At 42.9% G+C, this 14233-nt stretch overlaps 1 protein-coding gene across 1 annotated transcript in view; it reads left to right on the top strand.

The window, feature by feature from the left end:
* lbr (lamin B receptor) overlaps window positions 1-14233 on the top strand; it is a 14915-nt gene extending 682 nt beyond the window's left edge. The window contains exons 2-14 of the mRNA XM_076084572.1: window positions 3369-3543; window positions 4263-4469; window positions 5835-5909; window positions 7837-8035; window positions 9623-9819; window positions 10307-10361; window positions 10617-10811; window positions 10905-11008; window positions 11449-11574; window positions 11755-11923; window positions 12173-12253; window positions 12532-12654; window positions 13479-14233. Coding sequence (XP_075940687.1) covers window positions 3379-3543; window positions 4263-4469; window positions 5835-5909; window positions 7837-8035; window positions 9623-9819; window positions 10307-10361; window positions 10617-10811; window positions 10905-11008; window positions 11449-11574; window positions 11755-11923; window positions 12173-12253; window positions 12532-12654; window positions 13479-13639 — 1857 coding nt within the window. The 5' untranslated portion in view covers window positions 3369-3378 and the 3' untranslated portion in view covers window positions 13640-14233. The remainder of the gene's footprint in view (window positions 1-3368; window positions 3544-4262; window positions 4470-5834; window positions 5910-7836; window positions 8036-9622; window positions 9820-10306; window positions 10362-10616; window positions 10812-10904; window positions 11009-11448; window positions 11575-11754; window positions 11924-12172; window positions 12254-12531; window positions 12655-13478) is intronic.

Here is a 14233-nt window from a genome sequence, read left to right as displayed (position 1 = left end):
TTGAATGCATGACGTTTTCCCTCCTTCGTTTGTGTCGCTTGCTGCTGCATGAGGGCTATCTTTGAGTTCACCGAGATAACGTAGGGCGCACTTCTTTAAAGCAACAGGTCCGTTACATTAGAACTGAGTTGTGGTATAAACTAAAGGATATCATTAACTACTGTTAGATTCATCTCGCATTTGTATTAAGCAGCAAAACATATAATTATTTGAATGACTGCAGTGTAAAAAAGGCAGACTTTAAAAAAATATATACGTTAGCGTCAATTAACAAAAGTGCTCCAAATTATTCGTAATTACCGTAATTTAACGCCAAATGATAACTCACTGAATGTTGCGCAATAGACTAACGATATAAATCCAAACGAAGATTTCACGTGTTTGACGTATTTTCCATTCAACTGTAAATGTTACTTTCTCAGATAGATGGTTCACATTAGTCTCATAATGTATCCTCACAATACAAGAAAATACTGTAAAATAGTGGTCGTTGCTCTCGCAATTTAACAGCAACGTTACATTAACCTGATATTTGGTGGCACTTTAACGTGGACAGTTACGTTAAAGTTTGTGTTGCATGGGTTTAATCCGTGTTGTTGTTATTTGGTTCACCAAAGGAAAGCATTCGGATTTATCCTACCGCTATAAAAGGTAAATAATACGGCACTGCAATGTTAACACAGTTTTACAGCACGTTATCGTCTCAATGGTCGGTGTTTACAACTTAATTTGAACGGTGCCTGTCAAAGGGGCTGCATACCAGGTGGAGCTAAACAGCAGTTTTCTGCACAGGGGGGATTTATGTGAAAACTCAACCTACGGGACAGCCCGTATCTCTTCATCAGCCCGGCCTCACATCTGATGGGGAAACTCTCATCGGTCACGGTCCCGCCCTGACTTTCACATCTCATGTGGAACTCTGCTGGCAAGCCAGGAGAGCAGCGCGGGGACGAGCTTCGGGTGTGTCATATTGAGGTGGTTTCTCACTCACGTGGTGTGGATTTTCATGATTTATTTTCACAAGATTCGATCAGTTACCAGTGGATTAAGGGTTGACCACTTACATTGACCCTCTCTACCTATTTGTTGTAATCCTGACGAGCCGATTACTTGAAAGACTGCTGGAGTTTTTTTGTGTTTATAAAGGCATACAAGAGATAAGGTACACATCGGGTTTGATTGTTTGATTGAGTGGCTTTGTTGTCAAGATAATAGCTATTATTGTCTTTTAACATGAAGGAGTTGTTTGATATACATGCTTAATTTCACCCGAGGTGGACGTTTTAGGGTAAAAAAGCACAACCTAAACAACTAACCCTAACCTCAAAGCAGTTTATATATGCTACCTGCCATTTCCTGAAGCATGGTGCTGTGCTAACCACTGGAATTTGAATTAGTAATGCTGCTGACAGGAGGCTGTCATTAGGGTATGTGGCTGAAATCATCGCCAGTAGAGATTTAGAGGTAAAGATCTAAATTTGCTTTGCTGAAACCAAAGCGTGCTGTGCTAATAAGTCAGTATTTCTCCACTTCCAGTAACTTACTTTTCTTGTGACGGTGCTACTAATCACACATTTTATACATTGTTGTAATGCTTCCCCTGTGTTCTCATGCTGGCAGTGGCAAGGTGACGCATGGGAAAGTGATTTAGACTAGCAGAAACATGGGTATGCTTCCATTTATCTCAGTTAAGATTGACCTTTTTTGAATGAGCTGTGTGTAACATGGTTTACCTTTACATTTTCTTATTTTTCATGTGGCAATCATTCAGATGTCGCTTTCTGCAGTATGGAAGAAAATTGTATTTGTCCACTCGGTGGGTGTAAAACTGATCGACCGTTCTAACCATTTTAGATTGTACGGTTGTCCTCAAACTGGCTGCTATATTTAGCAAACTTAACAGCCACAGCCACAGCTCAGGTTCCTGTCACTTTTACAGTGGCTGATCTAGAATGCCTTGCCTGGTTGGCTGTGACTTGAATGGGACGACTCTGTCAGACAGACAGCTTTGGGTAAACCTAGCAGGGACGGACCTGTCAGCAGTTCTGCAGCAGTGTGGCGGTTTTCTAGACACTGAGCCTCCCGGGTCACTAATGTTCCATAATGCTGACTTTGCCTGGCCTACCTCATTGTGTCCAGTGGTGCACACTACAGTTGGTGTTTGCCATCCTAAAGTGTAGGCTAATGTAAGTAGCCCTTTTGTGGTAAATTGTCCCTCTACCCCTCCATATGAGAGGGTTGAATTTTCTGAACAATGCTGAAGCAGACACAGCGGAAGAATCTTTATCACAGTCTGACAACTAGCAGGGCAGTTAGCAGACAAAAATTCAGTATAACCTTCTTTTTTTTTTTTTTTTTTTAGTTCAAGGATGACCTCACCCTGCTGCATGCGTCACCATGTGTCTGCCAAATTAGTTTCACACATTAGCAAACAGTTAAATCGGAAACGAAGATTCGGTTGATTTTTTTTTTTCCTGTGAGGTTCAGGGATTCCCCTAGGGGCGTGTCAGTATGGACTGTGGAGAGAGTGCCAGTACTTTTTTATGTTGGCCTCCTAGGATTAAACATATTTCAACATGAATTATTTTAAAGAGTAGTCTAAATGCCTGGGGGAGGGGCCAGAACAAGCCCACTCATCTCTTGGCATGTTGTAGTAACGGGTTGCTTGAATGTCTCGTCGGCTTCAGTTCCTCAGCTCTGGAGCGCCTTCCAGCTCAAAGCGAGCTCGTCTGTGGTTTCTCTAGCCCTTTAGTGTGTCTTTTTGAATAGCATCTGCTCTGTACAATCGCACGATAAATTGCACAATTGCTGTTTTTCTAAGACTATTTCAGTTTGTGTTCGTCGGCTACATCGCTTCATTAATTACGGCAACTGTATTGTCCAGCCGTAGTTACACTGTGAATGCAGAAAGCAGTTTGTCAAATATGTAACTGCTAAGGCAGAGTGAGTGACAATGAGCCCATTGAGATTTAGAGATGCCACTGTAGTTGACATTGTAGAAGTTTGAGCTCATGCTGTGCTTCACTGGACTGTATGGAAACAGAAAAGGGTTCGATAACAATGCCTGCCATTGTATCAATTTATCCTTCTCTGTACTTTGCATTGACAGTTTTCTCAATAAATAAGTAAAACATTCCATATTCATGTGATGCAAAATGTACCTTGCTTCTCTACTTTTGTCTTTTACTGTCAAAAAAATCCAAAAGTCAGCCGACACAGTTCTGATGAAAGACTAGAGACTATTATCTTTTATCTCCTTTCCTTTTGTGCTTCCCTTCCTACCTGTTCTTGTCTCTGTGTGCTGTATTTGACTCTGTATCTTTCTTCCCTCCTCACTATACTACATCTCTTGTCTCACTTATTCTCAGGTCGCTGAAGATGCCTGCTGTAAGGCATCAGAGAGGAGACATGGTCATGGGCCGCTGGCCTGGCAGCAGCCTGTATTATGAGGTCAAGGTGCTGGGCTTCGATGCCAAAAGTAGTCTGTACACCGTCATCTACAAGGACGGTACCGAGCTGGAGCTCAGGGAGCAAGACATCAAGGTAGCAAACTGAACATGTAACATGCTTTTTGTTTTGTTTAAATCTTTGCATTAAAATAAAAGCGGTTCTTAGTCCCAGTGTATTGTCTCGAAGCAAAATGACATTTTACCAAAACATTTTACCCAAAATTAAATGAATAGAGCACTGCTCTGTCTTTCAATGTTTAGCCATATTCCTACTTATTATTGACAATTCTTTACATTAAAATGAGACTTTTTTTTAAACCGTCTGCTCTCGGTTAAAATGTGTAATGTAATCAGTATACTACTTTTCTACTCTGGACTGCAACTCCAACATTCAGGAAAGTTTTTCACAGACCGTCGCCATAGGGCGCTCACACAGCAGCATGACGGCTCCTCCAAAGTGAAGCCAAAACATCTCTAAGGCTGGTTGTTAGTGTAGGAAGCGCTTGATTTGATATGAAGCCGAGTTTTCCATGAGCGAAGCTCGCATGCTAAATGTCAATATCGCAGTCTATCATGGTCGTTTAATTGCGGGGGAGCCCAAATTGTGACCGATTTATATCTGATTAATTGATATCTGAATACCATTATATTGTACAAGCCTGGCAGACAACCTCTTTTCGACCCTGCTGTGTGAAGCTATTATATTATACACAAGATGAGACTATCTTTTCTGTCTCTCCTATAAAACAAGGCACACTCGTTATTATTGGTTGTAATCCCTCCTTTTGTTCTCAATTGCTGTTTTTCCTTCAGAATGCTTCAGATTTCTCGAGCCGCCCTCGCTCTCGCTCTCGATCTCCAGGCCGCCGCTCCCGCTCCCGCTCCCCAGCAAGGACCACGCGGCGCTCGCCCTCCCGCAAGGCGGCGGCTGTCGCTGCTGCAGCTCTAACGGATGGCCCGCCGTCCTCCCGCAGGGATACAAGGCTGAAGGATACACTAGAAGTCAGGCTGAGTCCCCTGGTAAGTGCCACAGTGGCCTTCTCATCCTCTTGTCTCAGCACTGGTGATGTTGGAGAGTCTGCTGTACAGAAAGAGATTGATCAAAGGATATCAGAAAGAGTAAATACTGTGCCATATAAAGTGTTACTGTTCATCTCTGCCACCTACATTGATTTGTATGCAGATGTCGCATCAATTCACTTTATCTCGTGCTATAGAGTAACATTTCCTAGTGGACTGTCCGATTAATGTTAATGTAGTCTATGAAAGAAATGATAGCTAAGTGTCAGCAATGTCATTCATCAAAATGTTGCAACACTAAGCAGAGCCTCTACTGATTCAGTTTGTACTAGCACAGTCAGTTTATAGAATGTGCCTTGAATGCACAAGAAGTTTTTCCATGTTTGCTTCCTGCAACACCAACCTAGTCATACAGTACATTTGTCATAATTGCATATTAATCTGGGTGCCCCACCACATTAGAATACTCTGCTAAACTGCTCTTTGGGCTTTCCCTATTCTCTAACTCGCCCTACCAGGCCGTTGTAAGTAATCACAATGTGGCGCAGTACAAAATTCAGTCTGGCTTTGTTGTGGTTTAGAGCTATATAAGATCATCTGTACCTCAGCGTCGGATGCAGAAATACCTTTTGATACAGCAGTCAGTGCAACAAACAAGCAGTTTAAACGGAAGTACCCAATGATCATGAAGACAGCAAAGACCGTCCCTGTGGCTTTTGTTTGTTACCCCTAACCCATGTGTGCCCAAAGACTACATTTAGTCAAATTCGTCATGATTGGTTAACGTTGGCCGTTGAGCTCTGTGCTGTCAGCAGACGAGCTGGTCACTGAGATTCCTCTGAGCAGCACGGTGGGAATGAATTACAACATAATAAGTGTCTGAGTAAGTTAGTTGTTCCAAATGTTTTCAGTTTGATGCCTTCACGGCTTATTCAAGACTTGTAGATGTGACGGATTACAAGCTTTATTTCGTCTTCACTCACGCTGTAGAACTTCCACACTGACGACATGTTGACATGACAGTGGTGTGTGTGTGCCGACGTAAAACTATCGATGTTGCACACATGTTCAAACGTGAATGGCATTTGTCATATTGGGCTGGATAAATATAATTGTCTTGACTGAAGTTAAAGTTGTGCCATCAGTTGATTTCCAAAAGGAACATTATCTGGCAAGATTATCATGAAATGTCCTAAATCATCATTACCATGTTGTTGTGGGGTTTCTGGCTCTCTGCCATCCTGGATTTTGACCCGAACCCGTCACGTTCCCTCTGCCTGTTCCTCACGTTGCTTTCTCCCCCCCCCCCCCCCCCCTTTGTCTCTCTTCATCTCCATCAATCTCCCTCCATTGTTTGACGGGCAGCAACGGAGAAAGGCAGCTGAGAACAATAGCAACAATGGGCAGGAAAAGAAAGAGGAGAATAACACAGTAAATCTGGTGAGTTTTATTATTATTTTGTAATTAAAAACGTGTTGAAAAAGGTCAAGAAATAAATCTGTGGTGGACAGGCACATTGCCCCCGAACACAAATGAACATCAAAGCATATGAAGACGGACCAAAGTCATGAAATACACTCCAGGAAACGTCTGAACACACCATGTCTTTGGATTTGAACGCTTTACTGGCACTTTTTTTTTTAAATTCACACACTTTTCCACTGTTGCGTCTCTCTCTTGAGTTGGGGGGGGCGTGGGGGGGGCGTGTGGGTGGGTGGGTGTGTTTTCCAACTGAGGGAGGATCCCCTCACAAGATTGTGCTTCATTTAGCCGGTCACATGGCGTACCAACATGTGCAACTTCTTTACATTCCCTGCCTTTTAGGGTCCTACGTGTAGAGCGGTAGACATCTGTGATTCTAAAATGAGTTTATGTATAAATATATACTACATTACTTCAATCCAGTTTTGTCCCATTTTGCTAGCTTTGTTGTTTTTGCCTAAATGAGATCCCTGAGGAGGATTACAGACCTGAGACCAGCTAGCCTCTAAAGTCATTGTAAGTCTGTATGGTTATGAGACCTAATCTTGAATCCTAGATAGGTACACCCTCTGTTAGAAGTGTTTTGAGAGCTCAGTCATAGCTTTGTGAAAATAGATTTTAGTGAACAGAGAAAGTAAAGCCGTACTTGTTGAACATATTTAAATTTACAAACAAAGTTAAATGAAGAGAAAGATGATTCAGTAACTCGAATAGATCCCCAAGAGCTGTAAATGAATTATGTTGGGGATCTTGAAATTTTTCAAATTTGAATCTTTGGTGTATGATTTGATTTAAAATGGAATCTCATTCAGTAGAAAAGCCATTTCTACAAACTATTTCTTCTGTGTTTTAATTTGTATATGAATAAATATTTAGCCTGAAGGCAAACCTACAGTGCAAATGTTTTAAATGACGGTTATCTTAACTATTCGCCATCAAAACAAATCTGCCTTCTCTCTGCTGCATTTGTCATTGTTTCAGTCATCCAATGATGTAGAAGACCAATTCACCCTTCATTAAGCCCCGCCCCCCCACCCCCACTGCTACTCAGTCAAGTTGTCCCAGCGAGCATGGAGTCCACACTGTCACTAACTCTACTCATTGTATAAATATTATCCATCTATTAACAAAAAGTGGATTCAGAGAGAAGCAGACGGAAGGGTCTACAAAATGTGTTTGAAGGATGTCAAACTGATTCATCAGTGAAAACAGGTTCAATAGATAGAAGCTACAGATCACAGTGTAAAACTGAACCATCACCTGGTGATGGAGACTGAACACAATGAAATATAAGGAACACTGTTCTGGCCTTTATTTATTGTTACAATTATTCAAAAACGGCATGTGTAGACTTTCAGTATTCCTTCAATAGCTAGCGTAGCATTGAAGTGCTATTGTTGGTTAATGAAGTCCTAGCGTACTCTACTAATGTTAAAAACATGTTTTAGAAACTTGTATCTCCTTCCAACCTCCCCAGGTAACGAGTATCACTATTACACCACGTTTAACCAGGACCAGCCTGAACCTTTCAATCAGTCTATGTAGCACAGTCGGATAGCTGTCGGACCCTGGTGGAGGCTGACCAATGCTTCGCTATGATTGGCCAGTCTGTGTCTTTCTTTGACCCCAAATCTTATAGCGGTTGAACCTTCATCGGGTTAAGTTACTGTAGACAAGACATTCAAATCGAAACACCCAGCCTTTATGTGGATTTGTTTATAGGAACTTTACCTGATGAAGGTCTGACGATCAAAACCTCGTCAATCAAGTGATGTCACTGAGACTTTATGCTGCGCAAGAGCTTTGTTGAAATTGGGAGCCCACGTCTTGTACAACTTTTGAATTTGATTTGTATGTTTTTAATAATCCAAAAATCTTTCTTCAGAAATCTGAGGCTACGGTAGAGGCGGAGCCTGATCAGAGCCAAGGCCGTTACAATCTGCGCCGCAGGAAGAACACTGGAGATGCCAAACCAGTCGAGGCCAAACCAGAGCAGCTGGAGGAGGAGGATGCCAAGATGGCTGCTGCTCCTGCAGCTCCTGTTGCCTCCCCCACCACCCCTCTGGACTTTGGAGGCAAGATAGGTAGGTTATAGGGTGGATAAGATCTGCAGCTTCATGTCAGTAGGCAGCAACTAGCCAGGGGACGATCTTCGAAGACTCCCACAGTTTAATTTAGGGCCCGGTGCTTTCAAAGGCACACAATTGTATTTATTCACACTTCAGTTAATTTATGTATTTTCAATTTCCATTGTTCGAGGCTGTGTTTTGAGTTGGACCCTCCTGACACAGTGTCAACAATACCAACTCATATTTTTGATAAATGCAGTATTAATTACAGGCCAGTTGCAACGTACTGCATAGGTTTCTACTTTTCTGGTCACTCAGTATACTGTGTATTAGTTAGTGGGTGTTAATCACCAGGAGGACTGGCTGGCATAGCGATCCTGGCAGTGCAGGTAAAGACTAGGGAATGCTAGTTTCGTTTATTTGTTTTATTCTGAGCGATAGCCGACCCTCACTAATCGACAGGATTAGTGGCTTGTTGCATGCAGGAGTGTTGTGGTTGAAGTTTCTAACTCGAAACAGGGTAAATTCATCATTGATCTACAACTGCAGTGTATGCGGAAAAGAGGCACCTGAGTCTCCAGTTAACCCGTCTGGGAGAGTTAGCCACCGAGTCCACCGTATCAATTAGTTTACTTGTGAGGTTATCGTCTGTCTGTCTGTCTAGCATACTCTGTCAGGGTTTCCCCGAGTGTGCTGCAAGCCCGACATAACGTTGGTGATTGTCCGGTCGAGAGAGAAAGAGTCTGTGTGTGTGACAGTGAGCATGAAGTTAGCAGTAATGTTGTGTGTGTGTGTGTGTGTGTGTGTGTGTGTGTGTGTGTGTGTGTGTGTGTGTGTGTGTGTGTGTGTGTGTGTGTGTGTGTGTGTGTGTGTGTGTGTGTGTGTGTGTGTGTGTGTGTGGTTTATTAGTTGGTGAATAAATACAACTCCTTAAGACCCAAGCCAAGCTCCTGTGTCTTGCTGAGTAAAGTGAAGGGGGGTTAGCAGCAAAGTTAACGACAACTCCGGCTCTCTAAAGGTGGGCTGACCTTTTAAGGGGGACCCGCTATTCTCCTTTAACCCTCTGAACCCCAAAACCCGCCGGCGGGATAGAAAAGTGTTTTCTTTAAACAATCACCAAAACTACACCGTTTATCACAGCCAGAAGCTGCAAAAACCGTCATTATCTTATCTTTCCAACGGTCCTTTTTTCCCAGCCGGGACTTTAATGCAATAAAACTCAAGGCCACAGAGAGAAACGTGACTGGAGCGAGAAACGCCCTGAAACTGCTCGGGGTTCAGAGGGTTTAGTGACAAGCCGCTCCGGAGTTTTTAATATATTTTATTTAACTGTTTAACTCACAGCATTAATTGGTCAAAGTTCTTGTTGATGGTTAACGGTGAAACGGTTAATTATTAACATCCCTCGTAAAGAATGAATCATGCTTTTCCCTGCGGGACAGTAACTCTTATCTTATGCAACATAAACCTTTGGTTTTAACAGAGTTCTTCTGTGCTCAACATTTCAGAAAGGATTCACTGAATGCATTGCTATGTGTAATACACCAGACTGTGGTGTCATTGTAAAATGAACCTCATCAAACCGTCTTTTCCTTTCTCCAGGAGCATACTTCTGGCTGCTCTTCCTGCCGGCCTGGGTTCTCTTCCTGGTACTCCAGGTCAACCAGGAGGACCCCAGTCTGACCAGCTTCCCTCCCCCTCTGCCCCCTCTTGACGCCTTCTGGGATGCTCAGGCTTTTGGCCTTGTGATCCTCTGGATCTTATTCCAGGTCCTGCTCTACGTGCTGCCTGTTGGGAAGGTGAGTGAGAAGAGCCGAGAACTGAACACATAAAGAAAAATGCCCGCATGAGTTAATGAAGAGAAATAAAGTCAGTCGATGCACATGAATGCAGTCTGTTTCCCCCGGTCACCATCAGTACAGTATTTCACTGAAGTCAGAACACACGGTGGAGGTGGTAGCTGCCTTTGCTCTCTCTATTAACTGGTACAGGGAAGACGCACGTGAACCAGCGCATGACTTTGGGTTTGTTATCTCTGGCAGGAGGCAGAAATTGGATTAATGGTCAGGAGTAACGGTTAATTAGATTCTCCACAGGAACGAGGAAGCTGTTCTTTCACCTCCTGGCTCATCTCTGCCTCTTGATATCTTACACTAACTAATTACGTACCTAAACGATAAACATTACATTTTTTGTATTTGGTATGTCGGAAGAAATAATACTTACTTTCTTAGCTCAAAAGCAGCTGCATGTCAGTTAATCCAAATGTCTTTTGTTCCTCTCTAGCTGAGCGAGGGCATGCCACTTCGGTCTGGGGAGAGGCTGAAGTACAGAACCAATGGTGAGGCTGTGTGAAGTGAGCGTTGTCTCCAACCCCACCCACAATCAAGTCATTCATTCAACTAGCATTCACCAATACTGACTGTTAAATTGAGGTGCTGGCTCATCCGTTACTTTAACTGACAGGCTTAGAGCATGAGTAGACAATGCTTCTGCTATCATTCAACTTTCTTTTTAGTTTTAATCATTGTTTTTTTGTCTTCCATGTCGATCTTTCTTCCGTCCCATCTGTATCTAAAGCTCTGTGTCCCTCCAGGTTTCTTCGCCATCACGGTGAGCTCTCTAGTTGCAGTAGCAGCGGTGCACCAGGGCGTCGACCTCACCTACATCCACAGCCACTTCCTGCAACTGGCTGTGGCCTCCTTCCTCATCGCCGTCCTGCTCAGCGTCTACCTGTATGTCCGCTCTCAGTACGCTACCGCGGAGAAGCTGGCACTGGGGGGAAGCTCCGGTAAGGGGGGGGTGCAGAGTTACCTTCTCACTGCTCAGACACATTGTGTTGTGCCTCCTGATGTCTGATTTATTTTCTCTTCTATTTCACCAGGCAATGTGGTCTATGACTTCTTCAAAGGACATGAGCTCAATCCACGCATCAAAGAATTTGACCTGAAATTCTTCTGCGAGATGCGCCCCGGTCTGATTGGCTGGGTGAGTTGTCATGGGACACCAAAGCAAATATTAGTCTCAGTAAGACATTTAGTGAGCACTTTAAGTAAGAAGTTTATTATTATTGTAAGCAAAACAGGCCTTTTGTATTTCCATAGCCAAATACACTGAAAGTAGCAACAATGTTATTTTAAACATGTACCTTTTATACCACATCTGTTTCAATGGGGCCTGTCATTTTCTATACACATTGCACCCTCTGGTGGCCACATGTGGAATGCATTTTGAGCCTCAGACATACGGCATGAGCTGAATGAGCGCCTTGTGTTTGCTCATGGCTATGGGGGGAATGCAGACCTTCAGTTCAGATTTTCTAGCAGCTCGTGAACATGGGTCTATCAGGCCTGCACTACATTGTTTCTTCAATATTTGAAACGTGAAACATTGGTAATGATTTTTCATTTTATCTGTGTGTCGTCCAGTGTTTGGTCAACTTTGCGATGGCGCTGGCTGAGATGAAGCAGCAGCGTCTGGATGCTCCATCCTACTCCATGATCCTTGTGAACCTCTTCCAGCTGCTCTACGTGGTGGACGGCCTCTGGAATGAGGTACGCTCAGCAGAGCACACGCCAACAGATGTGCTGTTCTCCAAAATATCACTCTGAGGGAATTTGATAGAACATATTGATGAATAAATAAAGACTGACAGATGATCAGCGTATCAACTTCTAACCCATCTTACTTTCATGAAAACAATGAGTGACGAATGTATCTTTTTTTCTCCTCAGGAGGCCATCCTGACCACCATGGACTTGATGCACGATGGTTTTGGCTTCATGCTGGCGTTTGGTGATCTGGTGTGGGTTCCCTTTACTTACACCCTGCAGGCCTACTACCTGGTCAGCCACCCCAACCCCCTGAGCCTCCCCGCCGTCGCAGCCATAATCGCACTCAAACGTAAGTAGCAGAGCATCAAACTAGTCACTGGCCCTCTCTGTTCAACATCTGCATTATTTCATTACATAACTGCATCTGTCTATAGGTCTTGTTACTTTATCTTGAGGTCAAGTACAGCTACTCAATGACAAATTTCACGGTTCATTTAATTAAATAAAGACTAATAGTTAAGTCGTAAAGTTGATATATTTCCCCAGCCTTTAGAGCTGAGTCGGATGTTTAAGTTTTCTCTTTGTCTCTGTCTTTCAGTCGTTGGCTTCTACATCTTCAGGAAGTCCAACTCTGAGAAGAACGCCTTCAGGAGAAACCCATCAGACCCCAAACTGTCTCGTAAGTTCTGTTGTGGGATTAATGCTATGTCATGGTTGTGTAATGACCTAAACATTTCTTTATTGACCTTCAATGGAAGACTACTGAGGTGGACCAGCCATTGATTTCCTGAAGTATGAGCTCTCTAGAGTTACAGTCAATAAATTAATGATTTTCCATATGTGTGGAGTACTTTGTGCCCAAACGGTGTCCAGATAACCACCTTTTTTCCCTTTCATTTCTTTGGCCACGTCTGTATCGCTGTGGTAACCTTTTGTCTGTCTGTCTGTCCTCTGCAGATCTGCAGACGATCCCCACAGCTACAGGAAAGAGTCTGCTGGTGTCCGGCTGGTGGGGCGTGGTCCGCCACCCCAACTACCTGGGAGACCTTTTGATGGCTCTGGCCTGGTCCCTACCCTGTGGTGAGTTTGCTTCACATTTGCACTAAAAGAAATCAAACAAATCACTTCAGTATTTTCCATGGTTCACGCATGGAATCATAGTAACTAGACTGTATTTAATTTATACAACATTACAGTAATTAGCGTCTGAGCTCACCATACCTAGCTTGTTGTACTAAGACACTAAGGAACAGACGTTAACGTATGTACTGTTAAAAAAAAAAACTAGCCAAAATTAGCATCCCAATTAATAAGGTGAATTATGGATGCACCTGGATAACCAAGTAAGCGGTTAGTTATGCTAACAGGACCTGTCCCCTCTGAGCCTCGCTCTTCACTAGCTCCACGCTCTCATCCAAATATGGTCACTTCTGGTTCCAAAAACAAACAACCAGGCTGGCGACACCTGAAGCTATGAGTGAGGTCCCAGAGCCTACGTCCATATTCTATCCAGTCTCTGCTAGCTACCTGTCAGCTATATCTGTTTAACACATCAGGTTTCAAGCACTGAAATGTCTGTTTATTATTCACTGTGCCTGTTATAAATATAAATACAAATAACTTCCACCCTGACTCACCAACGCCTTCCAGTTGATTTCATGGATTTTCTTGAGAAGTGTCACGTAAAAACGTGACCTTGCAAAATCCTAAAGCTCTGTTCCAAAAAATGTTTTACTTATGGATTTTTGTATTCTAACATCACCAGTGGCTTTGGTAAAGAAAAATCAATAAATAGCCAGTGACTGAACTACTAGAGGACATTTGTAGCAGGATAATAATGCTATGAAGAGTTTACTTTGAATGACAGTCGGGTTAAAGTGTCCTCTCTGCCGTTCACCCCCCAGGCTTCAGCCACCTCCTGCCGTGGTACTACATGATCTACTTCATCATCCTGCTTGTGCACCGAGACGCCCGGGACATGAGCGAGTGCAGGAGGAAGTACGGCTCTGCGTGGGAAGAGTACTGCCGGACTGTCAGCTACCGGATCATTCCTCGCGTCTACTGAGGAGCCTGGTGCTGGACACTCCCGAGCCGAGACCTTCTCTACCCAATATTAAGGCTCACCAAAAAAATCTAACTTAAATTTGAATGGATAATTGACTGATTTTACTTTTTAAATCTTTGTTTTTTTTAATCCAAGAATTTTTCAAATCTTGATTCTGGAATGAAGGAGCAGCAGTATTTTAAATTTTTTGATGCACCCATTGGCATCATTGGTACCGTGGACTATTTGAAGAATTGCCTTTATTTTAATAGAAATTTAAAAAAAAAATAGACTTTGAATAGTTTTCAAAATTTGGGAGGAATGAAAATGCTTCTGCTAGGAATGTCTTGTTAGGATGTATATTTTTGTATATACACTTGTTTTATACTTCAATAATATCTCAACATTTGCATAATTTTACTCTTTGCTCCCATATTCAAAATGTCACAATGTCAGCTTGGCTATTATGAATCATTTTTGTAAGTACGCCTTCCTGCTATAACTATACTGGATGTGTATATTGTGAAGGCTGGGATTCAAAATGCTACCTATTGAGAACTGATCTGCACAGTGGAAGTGGGGCTTATGTTCTTACTCAGGACCCAGAACTTTGTC

Source organism: Anarhichas minor, unplaced genomic scaffold (assembly GCF_050575085.1).
Source record: "Anarhichas minor isolate MPS153535 unplaced genomic scaffold, ASM5057508v1 ptg000136l, whole genome shotgun sequence".
Lineage (NCBI taxonomy): Eukaryota > Metazoa > Chordata > Actinopteri > Perciformes > Anarhichadidae > Anarhichas > Anarhichas minor.
The sequence above is the reverse complement of the archived record's forward strand: the minus strand, read 5'-3'. Positions and strand labels throughout refer to the sequence as shown.